A 25,396-nucleotide genomic window follows, 5' to 3' on the forward strand; every position below is an offset into this window, starting at 1 on the left:
GGGAGAAAGAGTAAGGATTATGTGGCTGCTTTTATTTTGTGCCCACTTGGGGCTGTGAACAAACCTTTGTATACCCCTGCTGGACTGGGCAGCTGCTGAGAGGGGTAAGAGCGTATCTGGAACCCTCTGCCCACAGGTTTGTTGCCTCCAGAAGTGGGGCTCATCTTGAATATTCACATAACTTCACAAGTGGGTTGCTCGAAGCCCATTTTTTACATCTGACAATGAAATCAAGCCTTGGTTGCCATTCACTCGTTGGATGAGGGGGAACGGGATGGGGCAGGTGGCTGTTCTTTCCCCATCAGGAATAGGCTCTGACTGGCAGGCATTTCAAGGGGACTTAGCTGCTGCTCTGATCCCAGCCTGTTAATAGTATGAAATGCTGTAAGTAATGTCTAGAATCATCTGCTTGGGGGACTTGGGGATTTGCAGAGGGGAAAACAGAATTTAATTTTTTTTTAAAAAAGGACTATTTAAAGAACAATTCTCCTGTGAAATAATTGACTCCCAGCTGGTCTCTTCTGGATCCAGGACGTTACGGCACGTACCAACCAAATGATTAGTGTCTTATAAGAATTGCAAATTATTATGACTGAAAACAAAAGACTCACCCTCAGTCCTGGCACCTCTCCCCTATCCCCTGGCTGCAAAGTCACATGACACGCTTGGGTGACAAGATTCACATTCTGTCCTGCAGCCTACTTGGAGGAAATCCAATCGGTCAGGCGTCACACCAACAGCGTGCTGGAAGGCATCAAGACCAGGCACCCACCCATCGTGGTCCACTGCAGCGCAGGGGTGGGAAGGACCGGTGTCGTCATTCTGTCTGAGCTCATGATCTACTGCCTGGAGCATAACGAAGTGAGTTCTCCTCTTCTCCATTTTTTATCGCATCTACTTATTTCATGGGAGGGACCTGTGTGCGCATGTGTGGAGGCCAGTGTTGGACCTCAGTGGTCATTCCTCAGGCACCACTACCTTGCTTTTTGAGCTGTGATCTCTCGTGGGCCTGGAGCTCAAGTACTGTAGGCTGGCTGGCCAGAGAGCCTGGGACCCTCCTGTCTCCACCTCCACAGCGCTAGAATCAAGTGCAGAGCATCATGCACAGTTGTTACTGTTCACATGATTTGGGGGGAACTTAATTCTTGTCCTCACACTTGTGCGGTAAGCAGTTTATCAGCTGAGCCATGGTCCTAGGCCTCTGGCCTTCTCCCCGAGTGCTTGCTCCACCTTGGTGGAGTTCTATACCAGGGCCACTGTCCTGCCTATTTTGTGGTTGATTGCTGTCTGCTGACCTGAGTTTTCCAGACCCATGGTTCTCTAGCAGGACTCCAGTATTTATAGCTTTCCCTGTCTCACTCCCCTGTGTAGGAGAAGAAGATTGGGGTGTTCTAGAAACATCCAGCAAATCTGACTTCGGTCAGCCTTCATTTCTGGAAGTAGCCAGATTGGTTCTATCAGGGGTCATGTCCCATGGCACATTTTTCTGGCACATGTAGTTCAGATGTGTCCTGCATTTCTAGGGTGTGCTTTGTCACCAGTCCTGTGTGAAGATGCATCTGCGTAGAACACAGTTGTTATATTCTTTACAGTCCAGGTTTTATTTGGGATCATTTGCCTTCATCTGGCACGGCAGTGTGTTGTGTGGCACAAAGGGTGGGAATGTGGGCACCAGCATCGGCTGCTTCTTGCTATAGTCACACAGGGTGTGTTATCCCACACTGCTGTGAGATTCCGGAGTTGTATGGAGAAACATCAACAACAGTTCTGCCTTCATTCATATAAAGCTGTGCATAGGGCTGGGGGCAGTGGTTTTGGATTCTGCTAGTCTCTGTGTTTGTGGGAGTTCTGGGGAATCTAATCCAGGACTTTGCATATGTTAGGCAAGTGCTTTACCACTGAGCTATATACACCTAGCCTGTTGTGGGTGTTTGTGTTTTTTAGTTGGGTCTTGCCATGTAACCATTACACTAGGACCCCCCAGCCCTTGCTTGTAAGGTTCACAAAGGGGCACCCTCACCTTTGCCTCATGCAAAGCCAGGCACAGATGTGGAAATCTGGTGCCTGGTGTCCTTAAGCAGCTGTGTGATGGCAGGAAGCAAGCTTCTCTGAGGTCACTTCCTGTCTTCTCACTGTTTCCACCAAGCTGTTGGTCTGTTCAGTTTCCAAATAACACAACTAGGAACTCTTGTTATGTTTAATGGATACAGCAGTGTGGTAATATGTGTACAATAGGCTCAGAGATTTGAAAATACCTTAAATACTGCCTCATCTTGTTAGCTGTGAAAGGCTGGTCTCTTAGCTCTTTGGAGACCAATTAACACCCTCTGTGAAGTAGTGACTGGAAATCACATCATCGCTCACCATGCTACACGCATCTCACCCAGCCAGGTGCAGAATGGGTGTAGAATGGGGGATCCAGCTAACAGGGCATCCGTCCCATGGGCTTCCTGAGGCTTCCTTGTGGTGTTTCCAAACATAGTGAACTTCCTCACTGCCCAGCTGCATGCCAGAACATTCCTGGCTGGTGTGTGGCAGTTCTAAAAGGACTTCTGTTCTCATTGATATTGAGAGATAGCAAGGTGACGCATGTTGTTCATTTCCTTTCCCAGCACTGGGATACCCAGTCTTATCTGCCGGTTCCCCATGCTTGCTGTTCACCAGGGAAAACTGTCTGCCCTGCCCGGTGTTCATGAGTCCTGGCTCCTCCCACTCTTTTCCCATATCAGGGGAAGGGCAACCATGTTTAGTTTGTCCTTTAATGTTGTCCTTTGATATTGACAAATATCAAAACTTAACCTCCTTTTCTAACCGCTGAAGCTATTGTTAGTGTAGTTTAAATTTTACCTTGTAACTCTAGATGTTTTGTCGCTGAAGTGGCTTTCCTTTTCCCTATCCTTTCCCCCTTTTGCTTAATTAAGAAATAATTATCTTCAGTTACGTGGCGATGGTGAGGGGAGGAGGGGTGCATGTCAGCGTAGTGCCAGCAAAGCCAGAAGGAAAGAATCTGAGCCTCCGGAGCTGTAGTCGCAAGTGGCTGTGACCCACCTGATGTAGGTGCTAGGAACTTTGTGAGTCGGGAAGAGCAGAGCGGCAAGTACTCTTACCTCTCGAGCCATCTCTCCAGCCCTGTCATGTCATTCTTAACACAGAGCAGTTGCACTTGGGTTGTGTGTATGTGTGCGTACGCGTGCGTGTGTGTGTGTGTGTGTGTGTGTGTGTGTGTGTGTGTGTGTGTGTGTCCCTGCAGTGAGGTTGGTAGCTAGCTGTGAGGTAGAGATTGGTAGTTACAACCCTCCCAGGCTGCTCGGCAGTGCTGGTGCCACTCTGTGAACTTCTCTGCTGGTCTTTGAGAGTCAGTGACAGGGTCTGCCACACCTCTGCATATGGCAGGAGGCAATTGTGTCCCAATGGTGGGGATGCTGGAGGTGATAGTGAGGCAGGAAGGGATGGCAGGGTTGGGGTGGTTACAGTAAGAGAAAATAGCCACCTTGAGGGCTGAGGAGGTGGCTCAGTGGCCATAAACACTTGTGAAGCAGATCCTAGCATCCTAGATATGGGCGACCACACTGTGAGCCAGGAAAGGCATGAGACACACATGACACTGATGAGAACACCGTATGGGGCAACATGGCCCTAACTGCTGGGGCTTACTCACCAGCCAGCCTAATGGAGGCACACACCTTGAATCCCAGAACTCGAGGCAGGCCTGGTCCTCAGAGCAAGTTCCAAGACAGCCAAGGCTGTACAGAGAAACTCCCACAAAACAGAAAGAGAGGGAGGGAGGGAGGGAAGGAAGGAGGGAGGGAGGGAAGGAAGGAGGGAGGGAGGAAAGAAAATGGCAAGCTCTCAGGCTCCAGTTCAATAAGATAGATACTCAGCCTCAATGGAATAAGGCATTCAATGTCCACCTCTGAGTGTGTGTATTCCTTCACACTGGTGTGCACACACATGCATCTACCCCACACGTGTACAAGGAATATCTGGGACAACGAGATGGTTCAGTGGGTCAAGGTGCCTGCCACCAAACTTCACAACCTGAGCCTGATTCCCAGAACACACACAAATATATGCACAATTTTTTTTAAGTAGCTAACTTGAGACGATTGAGGCAGGAGGGTCATCATGTGTTTGAAGCCAGCCTACACTACAGAATGAGTCTCCCAAATTTTGCCTTAACCTAAATATAAAGGGAAAGGATGGAAGGGAGAGAGGTATGGTGTGTGGCATCTGCCACAGCTCACTGCTCTGAGCGCTTTGAAGTGTTAGTACCACATGCTCAGATCACCCACAGGAGTAAGCCTAGACAAACACAATCGAATGATATCACACCAGTGACCAGGTTCTCCAACCCTGGCATAGAGCTGATGCCTCACAACTTGGAGGGGTCGGCCCCGTAGCTCTACCTGCTTCCTGATCGTGCACAGTAGGCTGAGGCTTCCCAGGGCAGGAGAAGCCTAGGAGAGGCACCCTGTCTCAGGCTTTGCCCCTTTCTTTTCCCTTGCAGAAGGTGGAGGTGCCCACGATGCTGAGGTTCCTCCGGGAGCAGAGGATGTTCATGATCCAGACTATCGCACAGTACAAGTTCGTCTACCAAGTCCTCGTCCAGTTCCTGCAGAACTCCAGGCTCATTTGATTTCCCAGATGCAGCTTCAGGAAGAGGGACCCGCTCCATCCTGCAGGGGGCGCCACTTCCAGACAACATCTGCCTCCCCAGATGGAGGCAGATGGCTGGCAGCGGGCAAGAGCCCAGAGTTACTTACAACCATCCTGTATTATTTTATATGAGATAATTTATTTTTCCACCTTTGGAATGAGTTTTGTGAGTTGTTATAATGCATTTTTTTCACAATAATATAGTGCTTCTCATTTGAACCACATGTTGACTGATCTGCATGTAAGCCTCCGGGAGGGAAAGTGGTGACCCCAGGGTAAGTTACAGGCACAGAGGCATAAGGGAACACATCTCTAGTGAAGTTGCAGACGAATTGGTAACGCCCCCAGTCAAAAGTGGCAAGAGAAAGAACTCATTCTCAACTGGAAGGTCCTGGCAGGTATTCCCTTAAACACTGGATTCGTGTGCCTAGCTGGAATACTGTTTCCCTCTCCTTTACTGCTCTCCTCCTCAGAGATCTCTCTCCCTGAGGCTGGGGTGAAAGGTGGGCTCTGCTGGGTAGCACTGTGCCTTTAAGACTGTGGCAGTGCAGTCTTTGGTAAAGGAGGGATGCTGCTGGCTCTGTTGTCCACCCCTTGTTCTGGCCTAGAAGACTGATAAGGTGATGGGACTACAAGCTGGGGATGTGCTACTTTGTCTTGCATGCTCCCAGCACCCTCATCTGGTGGCCCTGGGCCAGGCCATCTGCACAGCTCAGCCCCATGCCTGATTGAGAGAATATAATAGGCCAGGGTGGAAATGGCAGGGCCTTGGTGTGGATTCTTAACTAAATAATGTTGACTGTGGCAGATGGGGACTTAGAGGATGAGGTTTGGGTACATTCCATTTTCCTATCCATTACTAAGTTGTTAGAAGGATCATAAAGGAAATGGTTAAGGAAATTCACATCTGGGAGCTGTCTGCACTTTGTAGCTAGCAGGGCCCTGGCTAGGAGGTACACACATGCCAGGCAGGCACACACCCATGCCTGACTCTCTGCGTGCTGCCCGATTCTAGGCTCTGGCTAACAAGGACTGAGTTGATTCCACTTAGGGCTTCTTCGTTGTTGTCTTGAGGCGGGCTCCCAGGCTGACATTGGACTTGGTGGGTCCCATCTGTGTGTTGTAACTGCTGGGATTTCAGGTGTGTGCCATGCTTGCCCCTCATGATGAATGCAGAGAGCATCTTTTGCAAAACCTCCCTCTGCTTACCTTTCCTTGTACAGCCCACTCTCTGGTCAATGATGGTGTTAACTGCCCTCAGTACGAAGTCTAGTTTCCTTCCCTTATCTTACTTTTTCCTGAGTGTAATTGTGAGTTTGTGGAACTGAGCATGTTGTGTCTTCCTCCACAGTTGTATTTTCGGTTCTCCCCCTCCCACCCCCCCCCCCCCGAGCTGAAGAGACCGACCAGAACATGCCTTTGTGGTTTCTGTCCCCAAAGTAGATGCTTATGACAGCAGATTCCCCATGAGCTTCTCTGCAAGATTAGTCAAGCTGTCTTCCCTCTGGGCCAGGGCAGTGCTGATGCTGATGTGGGTTCAGAATCTGGAGGGGGATGCTTCCACCCTCCCTTGCTCAGTGCAGAATGAATCCAGGGGTATAAGTGAGTGCGAGCCTTGTAGACCTGGCACACTGTCTTGGATTCTGACAGATATTTTGTGGGGAATGGAAGAGCCCACTGGGGCAGTGTTTAACTTCCTTTGAAGTTGTTTCCCTTCTAGGGTCCTAACAGTTGGTCCCACTTATGGTTTCATTATGTGATGAAGAATGTTGGTACTCAGCCTTGCTGTGTTAGAATGCTCACGTGCGCAGCGAGGAGACAGGATGCCCTTTTGAACTCATCACTCATGGGCTGTTTCTGTCCTATGCTAACAGAACAAGGTACAGGGAAGACGTAGGTTTGATGCCCATCTTCCTAGCCAACACATGGTGGAACCCAAAGGAAAATATTTAAGTGTGCTGGGCACGTATTTCCTCTTTAAACACTGCTGCTTCTGGTTCTTCAATACATTCCAAATTCCTTTTCCCATCCCCAGGAAGTCCTCACAGATCCACGGGTAAAATCATCAACGGGCATTTGCAGCCCTTTCAGTGGCATCTGCATAATCATCACCAAGAGACGCTTCCTACCTGGGAAGCCAGCCAAGGAGTAAGCCTTGAAGCAAAGTGTATTAAATTAGTTATCTAGTCAGGGCTTTGGAATGGTTTTCTGACAATGTGTCAGGACTGGAGCTGGAGCTGTCAGAGTACATTGCTGCAGTTTGTATTCGGAAGGGGAGAAAATCAAAACGGGAGCCAGTAAGGCATCCCATCTCACAGCAGAGCAATGGACCAATTCCCACCTGCTGGTTTTGAGGGTCTCTAGTTGTGGAGTTTTGTCTTTGGCTAGCACTCATTTGCATATGGCCACCTTTGTCCTTGTTCAGGGGTCTCTGCGTCCTGGCTGATTCATTCTTGAGAGGGTGAGATGGGCTTGTGGCGAAGCCCAGGAGTGTCTGTCTGGTCTGGTGGGGCTCTGAGTGAAGGAGGAACCCCAGGGAGCTGCACATCTGAACACGCTCCCTCCCCAGGGGGTGGATGTGAGAACAGTAGTAGACAGGCACATCCGTTGCTTTATGAGATGAAGATGAGTGGGTCCCTCAGAGGTGCTGCAGCTACTAGGGAGGGTGAGGGTGTCTCACATGGAGTGCATCTCATAAGCTGTGGTTTAATGCACTTACTTTGGGAGACTTTTACTGTTATGATAAAGGGCCTACTTCACTATTCTCACTATTCTTCAGTTGGACAGTTGGAAGTAAGCTGTCTTTTTTTCCCCCCTGAGTCTTAGGCTCTCTCAGCCACCTACTGGCCTGGGCAGAGTGTCTTTGTAGATTTTAGAATGTGGGCCTTGTGGCACACAACCACCAAGCCATTCCCCTTGTCCTCTCTCAACTTTTGCTTTCAGCATTTTCCTGTCTTTTCTAGTTTACTGTAGATTGATCCTGTTCACTTTCCAGAAACGGAGGGCAATTATCTGGACTGATGGAATGCACATGCCGTTTATTTCTTCCCAGTTCATTAAGGATCCAATAGCATGCGTCTTTTCTTCACTAAGTCCTGGTGGCAGAGAACTGGTTCTCTGTGATGCCTGCTGTGGGGGCCTGGCATCCCCTAGGGCTGGGAGCTGCCTCTGCATGCTGATAGGTTCGATGGACAAACATGCTGCTGTGGAGTCTTCGATCATTTTCTTGAAGCACAAGTCTACTGATCTGTATCCTCAGTGGGTCCCAAACATGTCCTCAGGCAACAAGCACCCTGTTCTTCCAGTCTAGCCCACTTCTAGTGGCATGACTAATGGACAGAGCAATTTAGTTATTGATTTCTGTTTGGAGAAGATGTGCCAATTACTTGAGGCAAGAACACCAGGACATTCTTGTATAAACTCAAGGGACATGATTAGCCAAAGCCCCAAATGAACACACAGAGGCTTATATTAATTATAAACTGCTTGGCCAATGGCTCAGGCTTCTTACTAGCTAGCTCTCTCTTAATTATTACCCTAATTTCTATTAATCTGTGTATCTCCACATGGTCTTGGCTTACCAGTGATACCCGAGCCTCTCTTGCTTTCTTGGGAGCAACATGGCGTCTCTCTGGTGACTCACTCTCTCTGTTCCTCTTCCCAGAATTCTCCTACTCTGGTTGCCCTGCCTATCCTTCCTGCCCAGCTACATCCTGCCTGTCTGTTGGCCAAAACAGCTTTATTCGACATCCAATAAGAGAAACATATATTCATAGCATACAGAAGGACATCCCCCATCAGAGCTGGGGCACTGGTCTACCAGCTTGTTCCCTCTTTAACCTTTCTTCCCTGCTGAGCTTTTGCATTTCATTATAACCTTAGGGGAAGTAGGTATCTTCATCCAGTGGACAGCCCTTCTTTGCCTTTGTAGGCTAATGCAGTGTATGTCTTTCTCAAACATGGCTGCCATGCTCTCTGTTAGCCTGCCCATGACCAGACATTGGGGATTCTGGCATCCTTCAATCTCATAGATAGATAATATATTGCTGTTTACAGATTAGTTTTTGCTGTTCAGAGCTCCATTCATTTTAGAGATAAATTAGAAGGCATTTAGTTGTCAGACAGTGGGGCTGGAGCAAATGCCAGCCTAACTACAGTTGACAAAAAAGAGTGTCCAGCAGGACCATCATCTGTTAAAAGTGCCGTGAAAGATGTGGTGGGGAGAGCTCAGATCAGCCCTGGGTGTCCTACCCTTGGGTGTACAATGTTTTAAAGCCTGCAGTGACGTCAGAGTTGGGAAGACCATGCCACCATGCTGAGAACCACTTCTCCCAGGCTTCTTGCCTGCTGACTGTAATGGGCTGTGACATGTGGTCCCTGTACCCGGATAGCTCTCTGGAGACTCCTTGCCCATCATGACACTGCAGCCCCTTCTTCCCTTGTAGTGTGCGAGCAGAGAGTTCTGCCTGTGCACGCTACGTCCATGGTCAGCATTCACAATTCCTCTTACTGGTGAATCACTGTGCCAGTCACATGTATTCAAAGTACAGACACAGCTACGGAGCAGCTGGGCAGCTGTGAGCGCTCTTGTTGTGTAGGGATGGGGTGGCACCCCTTTGTGAGGTTACTGTCCCCATTCTCAGGGCACTCTGTCCACTCAGAACACTCACCGGCTTCCAGACCAGCTGTCTGAAGCTCACTTTGTGTTTTAACCTAGCTGCCCATGGAGCCCTCCCTAAAAGCTAAATCTGGCAGAGGGACTGTGGCCTTAAACCCCTTTAAAATGTCCACATAGGAAATCTTAATTTAACAAAAAAAACAGCTGCATAGCCTCAAGAAATGTGATCTGGAGAGTGGCCAAAGTAAAGGTGGCAGAAGACTTCTAACCACCAGGCCATGCTCCATCCTGTCCCCCTTAGTGACATTGTCCCTCAATACCAGGAGAGAGAGAGAGAGGCACTGATATCAGTACTATTAAAAATAAGGGTGGCAGAAGGGTTCCCTGTGTGTTTTGAGGTTGCCCTTCACAGGCTTTTGGGTGACAGTACTGCTTGGTAACCTGCCGTCTAACCTGCTTCTGGTTTGCTGGACTGTTTGCTTCTTCAGCCTCCCTGCTTACTGTCACCTGGTGGGTAGGTGCACCTCAGGGCTTCCCAGGAACCCACCCCACTGGGTGTTCTGTGATTGACAGTTAGTCCATGGTAAGCTATCTGTCTAACCCCTCGGTCTTGCTGAATTGTTCTTCCCCAACCTCTCCCCCCAGGAAGCAACTCTGGGGTGGAGACAGGGAGGAGGGAAGCCATCCTTTTAGATCAGGTTTTTCCTAGCTTTCAGATGGGACCTCTTGCTCAGGCCTCAGGAATCCTGCTTCAGGGTTAGCTAAGTGGCTCAGGCGCCTAGCGTCCTTGGCATTTCTCTGGGGCCTCCTGCCTCCCTCAGCGACAGTGTTAGCTAATAAATACCTTCAGCATTGAACCGAAAAGTGTCCTTTGGAGTCATTTTATTTAGACTCAGACACTAAAATTTTATTGCAATTTCCTTTGTCACTATTGGGGAGTCCTAAAATTCTTTAACCATATCTATTCAGATACAAGCCCACTCTTCATAAGAGATGATTTCCGATGTATGTCCTTCATCCCTCAGTGGTCATCTGACCTGGCTGAGGGTACCCTGGGGGGAGGGAGGTTTACATATGCAGATGACTATTAAAAGTGTAACCTTTTGTGACTTGTTACATATATAACAGACTAGTTTGTTTCACTAGACTAGTATCTCCTTCATTCAGTATTTTGATGCTTTCTTTTGGTCTGTGTTCTGTCAAATGTTGTGAATTTCGGTTTCCTTCAAAGTAATTGACATGTATAGGTTTTATTTTGAAATGATGTATAGATATCCCCACCCACAGCCAAGAAACCAGCTTGTTTCAGAGCTCTTGGGTCAGCCTACAGAAGTCTGGTTCCTTCCACTGTGGATGGAACGCAATGCTTCAGATGTGGTTGGTTTTCGAGGGCTGGCCTGGACATGAGCTAGCACCTACTATGTTGTAAGCTGTAAAAAAATGCATTCCAGGATGGGACTCAGTGCTCTGTCCCTAGCAGCCACTTGCTCCTCAGCGGAGATGGTAGTCAGGCCTCTTTACTAGCAAGCTACAGCTGAGGGCCAGGAATGAATGATGGAGAAGACATGAGGACAGACATGAGAACATTCCTTCCTTCCTGAGTTCCCCATAATCACAGTGACTATCCAGGCAGATTCCCCTGTCCCTGTGACAAAGTAGAACCCGTAAGTAAAGCTATGCATGCTGTCCCATGAGCTGTTTATATCAGTCAATAAGCTCCTGCTTGCCAGCTTCTTACACAGTTCTGAGGTGTAGGGAGCTGACTTTTGACAGTATTTTTTTGCACTGTTTCCTATTTTTACAAAGTCTTATTTAGATATTGGCCCTAGAGGATGTTGTCTCTGTCTTGTCATTGCTATAAAATGTTTCCTATGTGCCTTTACAAATGTGAGATCTCTAACCTTTTTTTATATATATATAAAAGATATCTATTGATTTCTACATGCAATAAACCTTGTTTTGATTGTTTTCAGAGAAAACACAAGTCTTTTCGTAATGCATATGTACCACTTGAATACACTGGCTTCCCTTACTTTGTGTATATAAGCATGTATGTGTGAGCAGTCACATGTGCACCCATTCCAGTGGAGACCAGGCCAGCTTTGTGTGTCATTCCTCAGGAGCATTACCTTGTGTGTGTTTGGTTGGTTTTGGTTTTTCCGAGACAGGATTTCTCTGTATTGCTTTGGAGCCTGTCCTGGAACTAGCTCTGTAGACCAGGCTGGCCTGGAACTCACAGAAATCCACCTGTCTCTGTCCCCAAGTGCTGGGATTAGAGGTGTGCACCACCAATGCCTGTCTTACCTTGTATTTTTGAACAGGGTCTTTCACTGGCCTGAGACTTCTGATTCAAGCAAGCCCAGGGGTACCTTGTCTCTGCCACTAGGATTACACATATGTGCCACCAAGCCCTGCTTTGTTGCATGGGTTCTGGGGACTGAACTCAGGTCCTTATGCTCACATAGCTAACACTTTATTGTATCTCCTACTTCAGTATCAGTTTTGGGCTGGGTGCTGGTGATAGCGCATGCTTTTAATCCAGAGGTAGAGGCAGGTGGATCTCTGAATTTGAGACCATCCTGGTCTACAGAGCGAGTTCTAGGACAGCCAAGGGTACACAGAGAAACACTGTCTTGAAACACACACACACACACACACACACACACACACACACACACACACACACACACAAGCAGTTTTGTAGGCAAAGACTTCTATGTGTTCCTTCAAACGTATTTATTTTTGTTTGCAGTCTCTGGTGTCCTCACTGTGCAAGAAACACACAAGGAGCAAATACTAGGGAAGTAGTGAGAACGGCCTAGAAATGGGTCCTTCTCAAACATTCAAAGAGAACCCTCATAATGCATGAAGCCCCTCCCCTGCCCCACTGTCCTTTAGCCATAATATGTAAGCACCCTCTTCCCACCTGACCTGTGCAGAGGGTGGAGGAGGCTGTGTGCCCTTGGTGAGTAGGGGCAACGCTGACAACTTCCAGCAGTGCTAGGTTTCTTCTTAGGACTCTGTTGCCATGAGGAGACGACATGACCACGGCAACCCTTATGAAGGAAAACATTTAACAAGGGTGGCTCACTTAACAATTCAGAGGTTTAGTCCACCATCACCATGGCAGGAAGCAAGGCAGCATGCAGGGAGAGATGGTGCTGGAGGAGCTGAGAGCTCCTACATCTTCACTCAGAGGCAACAGGAAGTGGTCTGAGACATTGGGCGTGGGTTGAGCATAGGAGACCCCAAAGCCCACCCCCACAGTGACACACTTCTTCCAACAAGGCCATATCTACTCCAACAAAGCTCCTAATAGGAGCTTATGGGAGCTGATTACATTCAAATCATCATAAACAGTAAACCATTCACAGCCCTGACTTGTCTCGCCTATGAATAGGAATACAGAAAGCCTCTCTGGGGCTAAAGGAGATGCTCATTTCAGCAGACATGGAAATATTTCTATTTTTCTAGTGACCCTGCCAATGGGACAATTATAAGTCTGGAAATAAAAGCCACATGTGTGTAAAAGATACAACACAAATTGGGCCAATGAAAACCAAGAGCTGTAAGACCACCCTGAGTACTGAGTATGCCTACTTTATTTTCTTTCGCTGATTAAAAAAAAAAAATTCAGTATACACTTAAGAAACTAAACCATCAACACGAGGCCTGGAGAGATGGCTCAGAGGTGAAGTGTACTGGCTGTTTTTCAGAGTCCTAGCCCTATATTGTAGTTCCAGGGGATCCAGTGACCTCTTCTGACCTCCTTGGACAGTTCATACACATAGTACATATACATACATGAGACAGGATCCATATTTACAGCCATTAGCATCTGCAGACCTGTTTGTCTCCAAAGAGATTACTAATAAAGCCAAATTGGGGGGGGTTCTTTTTAAATACTTTTAATTGTGTGTATCTGTGGGTATACGCACATGGTTGCAGTGCCTGCTGAGTCCAGAAGAGGGCATCAGATTCCCTGGAACTGGAGTTATAGGTGGTTGTAAAAACCACCTGACGGGCGCTGGAACCAAACCTAGGTCCTCTGCAATAGCAGCATGCACTCTTAACCACTGAGCCACCTCTCTGGCTTGAGAAAAAGAAATTAAAAATAATCCTTCAAACCAAAGAAATATGTACAAAAAATGTACACACATGCTTGTGTGTGAGTGGTGAAATGCAGGAATCTCAACACATTTTTTGTTTTGTGATTGTTTTTTTTTTTTACACGTTACTTCCCTCTGCTGTAGAAAGTATAAAATCCAAGAATTGAAAAGGCTGTGTTGGGCTATGTAAACAAATAAGCCCTTATTGAGGCAGGCCTCACACCTTCATGCAATAATGAATCTTTTAAACATGTGATTAAAATGTGAAATTGGAAACTGTATCAGAAGCTGTTGTTTGATACAGAATGCCCCTCATAAGTGCATGCCCCTCATAGGCTTGCACTCCTGGGCCCTTAGTTGGTGGCACTGTTTGTGAGGTTACAGACCTTTCAGGAGGTCAAGGTTGCTGGATGAAGTGAGTCTTGGGTTGGGCCTCATGCAGTTGTCTCTATGTGAACAGCCAGCCTCCTACTCCTCCCAGCATGTATTCCCTGCCTCCTGCCAGGGTCCTCCTCTCCACGGTGGAATCCATCCCTCCCTCAGATCTAAAGCCAAAATATACACTGTCCCTAAATCACTTTTTGTCCAGGTATTCAATCACAGCCACAGAAACTAAATACATCAAACAATGCCGGGTAGATCACAGACATAGGCTAAGAGGCTGTGTTCTCCATCTAAAGATAGAAAACAATTTGCCTCTGCCCATTTATCATAAAAAAGAATGGAGGTGGAAGTATTTTCATCAGTGAAGACGAACAGTCCCCTCTACTTCAGGGTAGTGAGCTAGACACGGACAAAACAGGCCAAGGCCAGTGTGGGATCCTAGGAAGGTGTGTGCTCTCTGTCTCTTGTTCCTGGAACATAGCTTCCTGAATAAAATTGACAGGTTTTAGGAGGGAAAGTACTAGAAGCTTCTTTTCCAGGCAAACGCTGTAAAACTGAGACCCTCCCTATCTCTACTTTGTACTAACAAGACAATCTTTTTAATATTGTTATTTATGTATGTATGCGTATTGCCAGGTATGGTGTGTATGCAGGCCTGAGGGTGATATTTCTCTCCACTTACATGAGCCTCGATTGCTTACTGAACCCTAGTGTACTCTTTTAGGCAGTCTGGCTGACAAGCCTCCCTGTGGGTCCCCTACCTCTGCCTCCCACATGCTGGGGTTACAGGTGGGTTGCCATGCCCACCTGACTTTCCAGGGGTCAGAGCTTCGGCCTTATTCCTCCCTGCACTGACAAGACAACTCTTACTAGACCCCTAAGTAATAATCCCGGGGTGGAAGCTCTCCTCTAGAGACCACAGTCCATTTAGGAGCTTGCAACACCCAGCTCCACACTTCGGTGCTAGAGAGTGATTGACAGTTGCCGGTGTAATGGAACCTCCATTAAAAACAAATAAATGGTTGGGTCCAGAGAGCTGCTGTGAGCATTGCAGGCTGTGTGGCAGGCAACATGCTTGGCACACTTTGGACGGTGTCTTCTGCTCTGTTCCATGTCCCTGATTAGCAGTTAAGTGTGTCAAACAGTGACCTGGCATGGGGAACCACTGTGGCTAGTTACCGAGCACAACTGGGTAGCGAGGCCAGGCCGACAGAAGAGGAGTGACATCCCTGCACCAGCAATGAAGCGAGGGCAGGTCCGGAGGATGGGTCCTCATGTGTGCACAGTTTGATGCTGAATGGATGGTAAAAGCACTGAGCTGTCCGCTGGTGTGAGGAAAATCACATATCCACTCCAGTGTCAGGAAGGCCAACAAAAAACACTTCAGCCATTCACATCTACTTAGACACAGCTTCTACAATATGCAAAAGGACACACCGACCCCAGTAACAAATGCATAAATACCTCACATATTAGGCTAACAGATTTTACTAATGATTTAACAGTCTTAAAGGGGGAAGGAAAACAAATTTTATTCTGTAAAAGAAATTGTCATTATTCAAAATGTAAAATAATGTCTTATTTGATCTGGAAATTACACTTCTAGGAATCTACCCCACAATGCTACCACACATCAGCAGAGTTATGTTTAAGATGCTTAATGGGGGCCAGGTGTGGGATGCACACTTTAAAGCCCAGCACTGGGGAGGCAAAGGCAGAGGCAGGCAGATCTGTATAAGTTCGAGGGCAGTTTGGTCTACCCAGAGCTCCAGGACAGCCAAGGATACATAGAGAAATCCTGTCAAGAAAAAAAAAAGTTAAGAAAAGAACCAGGTAAAAACACATCCCCACGATTGTGAGCATCCCAGGGAATCAGGACATATGCTCTCATACTCTAAGGTTGAAAACAATAAGAACTGCTAAGTACAGAAAAAGCTGCCCACTGTTAAGCCAGGAAAGCAACTCTGTATTTGGGGAAGGGCGACAGATGCAACCAGTGGTGTCCCCTGCAGGCTGGGGCACACTTTTCTAATTTACTGAGAAACTGAAACCTTCCTAACGTAAAGATGGTAGCATATACACATAATTAGCATTCTTAAATCATTGGGTTTCAACACTAAGAATAGGAGTGTCTCGGCCTTCTCCATGCACTGGACAGGTAGGCAGTGAGCGTTCTGCATATGGCAGATGGTCACTGAATGACTACGCCTGAAGAATCTATTCTACCAGCTAAATCCCACTGTGTGTGTTGAACTGAGTAGTCCATATGCATGTGAGGGAGAAGGGGACACACTGGTGCTTCAGTCATTCGAGCTATTTTCCGATGGTGACTGACAGACAACCAGAGGGTACCTCCATTAGGTTTGCTTGTCATCTAGTGGGGACATCCCTGTCTGCAGTGCAGAGACTTTCCTAGAGAATCATCCCTGCCCTCTGAGGCACAGTGGGCTTCTCAGCATAGACCCAGGCTGCTGTGGTCCAACTGATGGGCTGGAAAGGGTGAGAATCCTGTTGGGATGGAGACAGTGTTTGCTCACAGCACATGGTTGGTAAGTTTTTCCTTCTCAAGCTCACCCTGGAGCCTTTCCAAACTAGGAGAATAATGCAGAGGGAAAAGTCCATGGAACAGGAGGGGAATGGCAGGAAGATGACGCACTGCTAAGTATCTCCAGAAGGTGCCAAAGAGGAACCTGGAAGCAGCCAAGTCCTCCCACCAGGGAGGGGCACCCAGCCAGCAGACTGCTCCTAGCACCTTCCCTCCTGCCTGCAGTCTTCCTTCAGAGACTCTGTTCTGTGAGAATAACTGCAGACAAGGAAGATGACTAGCCCCACTCCCGGGCACGGAACTGGGCTCATGGAATGATAGGAGGAGTCCTGTTTGTTCACATGCACACGTGTGAGCACACAGACATGCTCTACACACACACACACACACACACACACACACACACACACACACAAGTGCAGATGCCAGAAAACAAATGCTTCAAGGACTGACTCTTTTATTCTTTCCTCATTCAACTCTGTGCAGAACATTCCAACAGGCACAGAGGAAAATTAATTGCATTTTTCAAGCTCGATTTGACCCAAATCTATATTACATGAAGTCATGCCATGACCCTTACAAAAAAGGAAAGTGCTGGAGATGAGGGTCAGAGCTGAGCATGAACCTGAAAAGGCGGACAGCACGGGCAAGGCTTTGCGGAAGGCTGGGGTGGCCCGTGAGGCAGGAAACATTCAAGTCCTATGAGGTCTCTGAAGGAAAGTTGGGGTGCATAGTCAGTGGCTCTCGATTTCCTGCTTGATCTCGGAGATGTATGGATGGTCCTTGCCATGAGCTACTTCCATGATGGCAATGGCCTAGGAGACAGCAAGGCAAGGGTAGATGAGCTCAAACCATGATCCTAGCCCACTGCATCCAATTCAGTGGGAGTCCACGCTGTGCTTCAAGCCAGCATGCGAGCCACCTCTCACAGCCCTCCTCCCCTCCCCTCCACAGCCTCACAGCTTCCTCCTCACCCTGCAAATACCCAGGAGAAGACCTAAAGGGGCCTCATCCTACACCAAGCTTCTAACCCGCCATTCTAGACATTTCAGACTCACTGATGTTTTCCAGTGGTGACCTAACCAGGTACACTTCCCTGGTGTCACCGACACAATGGACATACGTGACATCAACAGAAAATCACACAGCTCCTCACACTTCATCTGAGCCAGACCTTGACTCTTTGATCTGGGATGTGGGGTGTGACCCCATTTTCCCATACTCCATAGATGCTTTAGGAAATGTGGGACACTGGGCTAGTCTGTGGCTGCAGTATTTATACAAAGTCTCTCAAAGAGAATCACATGAAAACAAAGAGACTATCTCTCAGGAGGGTGGCCTGGCTCCCATAAGGAGCTCTCAATATGGACAGCAGGGCTGGGGTGACAGCTCAGAAGGTAAAGTGTTGTCCCAAACACAGACCTGACTCCTAGGCCCATACTTATAGCCCTGGCACTGGTGATGATGAGAGATCCTTGGAACTCAATGACAGGGCAGCCTACCCTAATCGGAGACTTCCAAGTCACCAAGGGACTCTGCCAACAATGTGGACTGAGGAACTACATCTAAGGCTGCCTTCTGGCCTCCATATTTATAAGTACACCTGTACATGAATTATGCACTCATGTGCACACACACACACACACTTATGGCACATGCTTGGGCGCCTGTCCCTTCTGCACAAGTGTTTTAGTCCCAGCATGGCTGTCCAGATTAAAGCTCCCAATTTTAAGGGTCCTACCTGAAGGACCACCATGCACCCTAGACTCCTCTTGAGCCCTCCCCATCAAGAAACTACATCATTGTTGTAAGATAGGCCCTTGTGTTACTGGCTTCCATGAATGGAGGTCATAGTTAAGTTCACTGCCTAGGCAACATCCTAACACTCCAGACCCAGCCACCCGATTTCAGACCAGGCACTGGATTCTCAATCAGCCCCCTGGGAGCTTCAGGTAGTGTTCATGCCTACCTGAAGAGCCTGGGTTAGACCAAGAGCAGGCTCAGCATCACATCATATCATATCCCACTGCCATCTGCAGAAAGCACTCCAGAATGCTATGATCAGAGTGTACCCTAGAGCCAGTCACACTCACAACTCCTGCAGCCACTGGCCTCTCCTGGCGCAAGGCACATGTGAGTGCAAAACAGACTTCACTGCTTTGTGCCAGCCTGGAGCCCCACGTACCTTCTTCAGGGCCTTCTGTCCAGCAGCCTTGTTTTCCAGGCCCATGTACAGTCTCCCCAGCTTTAGCCACATGGAGGCCACATTGAGGGAGTACACAGGGTAGTGCTTACTGGAAACAAAGAACAACAGGTCACCACATCAGACTGCCCAACTCTCCACAGCAGCCTGGTTTCCCCGGAGTCCACCAGGTCCTGGGCCGAGTGTGGGAATGGGCCAGTATGCACCACCTGTTCTGCGAGAACCGTGAGAGGGCAGAAACACACCCAGACTTTTCTACTTCAGCTGCACTCAGACCAAGGCACTAGGGAAATGTCAAAGCAAATACTGCCTCCACACGGGCGGCAACCAGGCCATTTTCCTCCCACCAGACAGGCCACACATGCACACTGACACATGTGCGTACTCACACTCCTGCATGTGCATAAACACATAGGATCCACAGAGGCTAGCTGCCTGCTGTACCCTAAGCCCTCAGAAGCCAGAGCACCTCCTCATCTCACTCTCTGCTCTAGCAGACCATGTTTCAAGTTTGGCCTCAGGTCTGCTTGGTGAAGTATGCCTAAGAGTGAGCCACTTCCCTGGGAATGGAGCCCAGGGTGTAGCTGTGGGTGAGTGTCTGCACACGTGTGGAAGATGAGCTTATTACAGGCAGTTTGCTCTACTGTCCATGCTGACCAACTGAATTCTCAGGGAGGAGGCAAGCTGCCTAGAGAAGCAACATTCCCACCCCCACTCCTGAAGCTGGGGAGGGGCCAATGGCTACTGAGCTGGGACGCTGTCTGTCTGGGTTTGCCATCAGAGAACTTCCTCATCCCTCCAGGGGTCTCCAATTTAACTGATTCCAGAAGCAGGTGTAAATAGCTGGTTTCCTCGCTGGCTCCCCCTGCTGGTGATCCTGGGCACAACGGGTAAGTGGATGGCAGAGATTAGGGGCACAAATTTCCAGTCCTCAATCTTAGAGGCGGGGCTTCTCAAACTCACCAGAATTACCCGACACACTCTGGGGGAAGGTAACTTCCAGTCTAATGCTTATACTGCTCCACAGAAAGGCCTAATGTACAGGCCTGGAGTGGGGGGCACTCTTCCACGATGGGACCTCAGCCTTGGGGTGGCTGGCCAGCGGCAGATGACAATGCTCTATGGCTTCCTGTCTCCCACATTAATGTCTGGTAACCCTTTAGGATGGGCCATTTCTTCTTTAAGTCACTATCACTACAAGTTGGAATCCCATCTTGTTTTATTTGACTCTGGGGAGGAGACCCAGCCCGCTGACCCCAGAGGTCTGTGAGATGCCACTGGCACCACAGGGTGGCGAGTCAGAAGGGATGGCATGCATGAGTGTGGAGAGAAAGCATGCTTCTGAGACACTCCACCTCCACTCACCAAGTCACAAGTGCCATTTAACACAGAAGAGGCAGGTGGGCACAGATGTTGAATGAACTTTTGTGGGTTACCCATGCCACTCTGCCTCCTAAGGGAGCTCTTTGGGAGGATGAATGAGGCTGGCTCAGAGTGGGTACCAAGAAGCAGTACCCATTCAAGGCAAGACTTCAGCACAGGGCAGGAACACCAACACAGTCACCATGCTCATTCTGGAGTCATCCGGTTCCACTCGGTACCAACCTGTAAGGTTTGATGATCTTCTGCCCGTATTTCAGGGCTCCTTCCCAGTCCTGCATGTACAGGCAGACACCCATGGCCTGGTACATCATGTGCAACATGTACACATTGCTGTCCTCAAACACGGAGCTCATTTTCTCCTGGCTAAGTTCACAGATCTCCAGCAGTTCACTAGGGGGTGCTCAAGGTCAAGGAAATGACGGTATCCCTGGTGGGGCGGAGCATTTCAAGTGGGGCGGGGCATCCAAAGCAAGGTGGGGTATTCAAGGCGGGGTGGGGCATCCCAAGTGGGACAGTCAGGGTTATTTCTTCTCCCTCCACCCACTCCTCACCTCTGGGAAGAGTAAATTACAGAAGGGCAAACAGAATTAAAGGCAATTACAATTTCCTTGCAGAAACGGAAAACCCCGAGACCTATTTGCTAGTCTCAGCATAGACCAGCAATGAGGATGGAGCGTGCCATCTTCTGTGGAATTCAAGCTCAACCATGCTGTGCGCCTGCGCATTTTTAGAAAGCTGTGCCCCACGGAAATGATTTCCAAGCATGGGAAACGACCCCAAGCTTGCCTCTCAAGAGGTTTCTAATGTTAGAAAACAACGTGACTCATGGGCCTGGCAGGTGCAGGCTACCACCCTGGCTATTCATGAGGCTGAGGAGGAGCACAGTTTCAAAGTCTGCCTGGACTGTGGAAGGCATTCATTGTTAATCTAGACCACACCATTTGAAAACATGTTGAGAAGAGACTTCGGGCAACACTTCAACTATTGCCCACTGTCCCGCATGTTTCTAAAGAATCCAAAAAAAAAAAAAAAAAAAAGTTAAGAAAGAAAAGGAAATGGACTGGAGACAAGCACTCAGAGACTGAGCATATGCAAGGCCTTATGTTCAATCTCCAATACTGGAATAAGAAAGAAAGGGAGGGGGGCAAAAAGGAAAGGTTTTAAATTCTATTTGGGATGCAAATTCCAGCTCCTTCCAACTCTCAAGAACACACTGCAGTACTGTGAGATGCAGTACTGTGAGAACACAGGTTCTGGTGATCTGCCACCACCAAGTGTCCCTGCTGTCCATGAAGCTCTTTCTTCATTTCTAGGCAGCAATGAGGGCTGAACAAAGGCTCTCAACACTATGCCTACCTGTACTAAAACACGGCTCCTCTGAGGGTAGCTTCCCCCGATGTGGCACACTCCTAACCATGAGGCACTCCTAACCCAGGGACAGTACCCTGGACTGCTGGCAGAGCTGACACTGCTGTGAGACCATCTGTCTTCCCACACGCAGCCGCAGGAGACTTTCTTCTTTCCATATTCCAAACCTTACTGCCGCCCTCTCATCATCCTCCCCTTTCCCAACTTCCCACTATTTCCTGCCTTCAAGAGATGGTAGTATGCCCAGACGGGACACACAAAAAAGGTTATATTTGTAGTGCTTGGCCCTTCGGAATTCCTCGATGACGTTGCGCGCATATCTGACCATGTCTCGGATAGCTTCCGCCTGTGGTGGACTGCTGAGCTTCCGGATCTCCACCTTGGCCTTGTCCTGAGGGGATATCCACAGTGTGAGGCGTCCCCTCCAAGGCAAACTGCTCAAATCATACCTGCATTCCCACACAGAGGCCAAGGCTGGGTTCTGGGTCTAAAGAAAACCCCACACTGTTACCCTTTTACAAAACCAGAACCATGAGCTTTTGGGTCAGTCTTCCCGAGGCAGAATCCCAAGTGTGTTCTCTGTGGGCAGAGGAGCTCTGTGTTTGCCTACAAGTCAGGAGAGACCAGTGATCAAGGCCGGCCTTGAAAATCCATAATGTGGGCCATGTAGAGCCTGGTGACACATTCAAAAAGCCTGAGCCTGGTTGTGTGCATCTATCCATGTGAAGGCCAGAGGTCAACTTTAGAGGCCATTTTCAGAAACTATCCACCTTATTGCTTTTGCTGAACATGGCAGGAGGGGAGGTTGTACCTGGGCACAAGGGGTGCAGAGGAGGACTCAATGTGCCCTGCTCTCTCACTCCCTACCTTATTCCCTTAGACAGGGTCTTTCACTGTACCCGAAGCTAGGCTGGCACGCAGCAAGCCCCAATAATCTTACCTCTATGCTACCTACACATACATACTGTCCAGCGCTGGGGTTACAGGCACACATAGTAACATATGCCTTTTTATATGTACTAGGGATTTGAACTTAGGTCCTTGAGTTTACCCTGAGCCTCCACTTTGCTTTTTGAGACAGGGTCTCTCGATGGCCTGGAGTTCATCAAGCAAGCCAGGCTGGGGGTGTTTCTCCAGCTGAGCAGCAGATCTGAGCAGAGCCTATCTGGATTCCTTCTGCCTGTCTTTGTCACATGGGTTAAAGGGTCAAAACACTGAGTGTGTGGGGAGAGGCTGGAGCAGGCTCACAGCAGGGACCCAGGAACCAGCGCACACCCTTCCCTTACACCCCATCAGTGAACTGACCTTGTCCTTGGTGGTACACTCCCGGCACTCACAGGTAAAGAAGTAGGAATCTCTTAACCGGTCGTTCCTGTCTTCCGTTGGATACAGCAGGTCGATGTAGCTGGTGAACACCTAGGGTTCGAGAAGCAGGAGGTCTGTGATAGGAAACACAATTCCTACCAATCCTGTGGCTTTGTAACCCTCTGATGTGGGATTATAGGGAGAGAAAGAGCAGGGCTGTCTCAGGTAGTCACTCCCTTACTTAACAGTGGATCTCTTTAGAGGCTGGGGAACTGTGTCCACCTCCTTGTCATGGCGAGGAAGTCTATAGGCTCAGTCCCTAACCCAGGAAGTATGGACCCCTTCACCTTCTCTCACCAAAGAGCAGGACAAGGACCTGCCCCGGGCTCAGGGACAGGAGCAAGTGCTGCAGGCCTCAGCCCTGGGTCCTGCAGTCTCTGCATGGCCCTTATTTACTTCTCTTTATACCTGTCATGGGATGGCTCTAGGCCCTCGCTGCTGCCTCTGCTGGGCACGTGCAGGGGAGAGCAAGGCCGTATACACCCAGGTCTATTCACCTTTCCTATTGACATCATGCAATAGAGAGCTGTGTGTGTGTGGGGGGGGGGGGGCTGAGTAGCCCTGAAGGCAGGGTAGCAGACATGGCTTCCAGGATACAAGTGACTGTGGCCTCACTCAGCAGAGCTGTGTGTGACCCTGGTGGCCAGGGACACGGAAGTGCTCCCTCATTCTCCTGGCCTCCCCCGTTACAGGACAGTCTGAAAGGGAGGTCTGAAGCCTACAGAGAAGGTCAGCCCTCCTGGGTGTGCTCCACCTTTTCACCTTGTAACATGATGTTATTTCATAGCTCATGTCTGAGAAGCATACATTCAAGTTTTAAAAAAATCACAAAGATTTCATAATGTTTTTGACTTTGTGTGTGTGTGGGGGGGGTGCTTTCACAGTTACCCTCAGCCATATGTGCCCTGCTTGGGTAGTTCCCATCATCTATTCATAGGGACAGCAATGGCTGCATCCCACACACCTGTGGTGGTGTCTTGACCTCTGCCAGGCAGTCAGGGACAACAGCATAGGGCTAGAGCTGTGGTAGCCAGTGACTCACTGGTGCCTCCCTGACTCAAGGGGCAAGCCTGAAGCCTATCTTAGTTCCGTCTAATACCTGGAACCTGAAAGCATTGGCTCCTTTCTGTCTGAGGGCACGGAAGTACAGACTTCCCCAAACTGAAGTTGCTACATGAACAATCCATGATTTCGTGCCAACAAAGAAAGACACCAGCCAGTTCCTGCAACACAGGTGTGGCAAGGGCCAGGCCTGACTCCTTGACATGACTGGCAGATAGTGCAACAAGCAGATTTGTCCAGAAGATGGCGACAAAGGCCATTCCTGTGGTACCATTCAAGGCTCTAACAGCCTATCCAGGAAGACAGGCCATTGGCCTCTCTGGCCAGTCAACGGGAGCCAGGGTTGGGCATTTTATTCTGCTTTGTTTTAAAAGAGGCCTAAGACTCATCTCCACCAGCCACTCAGAAACCTCAAAACCTGGCTGCAGAGAGGATACCCACCCACCTCACGTGGGACTTGGCAAAGAGAAAAGGCACTTCAACTGCTGAAAACCTTCCAGAAAAATCAAAGCTCTCGTCACTTAGCATTGACAATGGCAAGTCCCTCAAGACAGAAGCTCCAGTTCAACCAAAACTAAACCTAGAAAGTGTAATCACACAAGGTGACACATGACCACTGCACCAGAAAGAGAAACAGTTCGGGGAGCAGGCAATGAAGCATGTGACTGTCTCTACACCCTACATTAGACAAGGAGGCTGCTGGGGGCCTCCTGTCCTGGAAGTGCTTCTACTTCCCTGATGGGGGCATGCCCCTGGCCACCCCTTCTAAGAAAGGGACCTCGAAGACACAGCACTTAGAAAGGAGTCCCTCAGCTATTGCTGTGGGTTCTGCTCAATAATGTGATGGCTAACACTGCCAACTGGACAGGGCTCTACCCATAAAATGAAGCATCCCTTCATTTAGTTGCTTTTGTTGAGAGCACTCAGAGCACGTTGTCACAAGAAAAGCAACAAATACAGACAAGGAAGTTAGAGTTTTGTGGAGTTTAGGGGACCATAGGAACTCACCAGCCAGCTCTTTGAAAACAGGGATATACAGACTGTAAATCTTAGCTAAGAACTTAACGGAAGGGGGCTGGAGAGATGGCTCCGCCATCAAGAGTACTTGTTCTTACAGAGGACTCAGGTTCAATCCCCAGCACCCACATGGTGCTATAACCCCAGATCTAGGGGCTTCAATAGGTATACACACGGTACACATACATACATATGTGCATGTAGGCAAAACATTCAGATACACAAAGTAAAATAAATGAATTTGGGGTTAAAAAAAAAAAGAGTTCAATTTAAATTTGTTTCTTGTTTCTGTCTAGCCTAAGAAAGTGGCAAGCAACCATGTATTCAGCAAAAGACATGAAGCCAGACCCCAAATCTGAAAGATAATCCAGGGAAGGCCCTGAGTTATGGTTTAGCTTCAGGAGTCACCATGGTGGTACCATGATGTGGCTGCTCTGCCAGTCACAACAGCCTGAGTCCTGTGCCTGACCACAAGGCTACCATCTCACCTCATCTCCAGGGTGGATCTCCTGTACGGCTCTGACTTCTGCCAGGGTCCCTTTGTAGGTCACAATGACATTAGGGCAACAGCTGTGATTCATCAATGCAACACTGTCAATCAAAAGAGGAAACATGATTGTCTGAACGTTGGGCTGAGAAAGCGACTCATTGCCTTCCTGTTTGATGGGTAAGGGAGACTGAATCAT

General features: G+C 48.7%; 2 protein-coding genes across 3 annotated transcripts in view; one reads left to right on the forward strand and one right to left on the reverse strand.

Annotated features, from left to right (window-relative positions):
• Positions 1-25,396, forward strand: part of Ptpn14 (protein tyrosine phosphatase non-receptor type 14) — a 185,231-nt gene that overhangs the window by 69,344 nt on the left and 90,491 nt on the right. Inside the window, exons 17-18 of one of the 2 annotated variants that reach the window (XR_007834671.1) lie at positions 698-861; positions 4,508-5,044. Coding sequence is in view for 1 of the 2 variants with exons in the window: in XM_051186609.1 (XP_051042566.1) it covers positions 698-861; positions 4,508-4,636 (293 nt within the window). In the remaining variant the exon portion in view is untranslated. Of the gene's footprint in view, positions 1-697; positions 862-4,507; positions 5,093-25,396 lie in introns of those variants that run through there. The other variant, XM_051186609.1, reaches the window with a different exon arrangement.
• Smyd2 (SET and MYND domain containing 2) overlaps positions 16,753-25,396 on the reverse strand; it is a 41,892-nt gene continuing 33,248 nt past the window's right edge. The window contains exons 7-12 of the mRNA XM_051186610.1: positions 25,199-25,301; positions 22,572-22,682; positions 21,537-21,657; positions 20,121-20,295; positions 18,498-18,606; positions 16,753-17,127 (exon numbers count right to left, since the gene is read on the reverse strand). Coding sequence (XP_051042567.1) covers positions 17,047-17,127; positions 18,498-18,606; positions 20,121-20,295; positions 21,537-21,657; positions 22,572-22,682; positions 25,199-25,301 — 700 coding nt within the window. The 3' untranslated portion in view covers positions 16,753-17,046. The remainder of the gene's footprint in view (positions 17,128-18,497; positions 18,607-20,120; positions 20,296-21,536; positions 21,658-22,571; positions 22,683-25,198; positions 25,302-25,396) is intronic.

This window comes from Phodopus roborovskii, unplaced genomic scaffold (genome assembly GCF_943737965.1).
Source record: "Phodopus roborovskii unplaced genomic scaffold, PHOROB, whole genome shotgun sequence".
Taxonomy (NCBI): domain Eukaryota; kingdom Metazoa; phylum Chordata; class Mammalia; order Rodentia; family Cricetidae; genus Phodopus; species Phodopus roborovskii.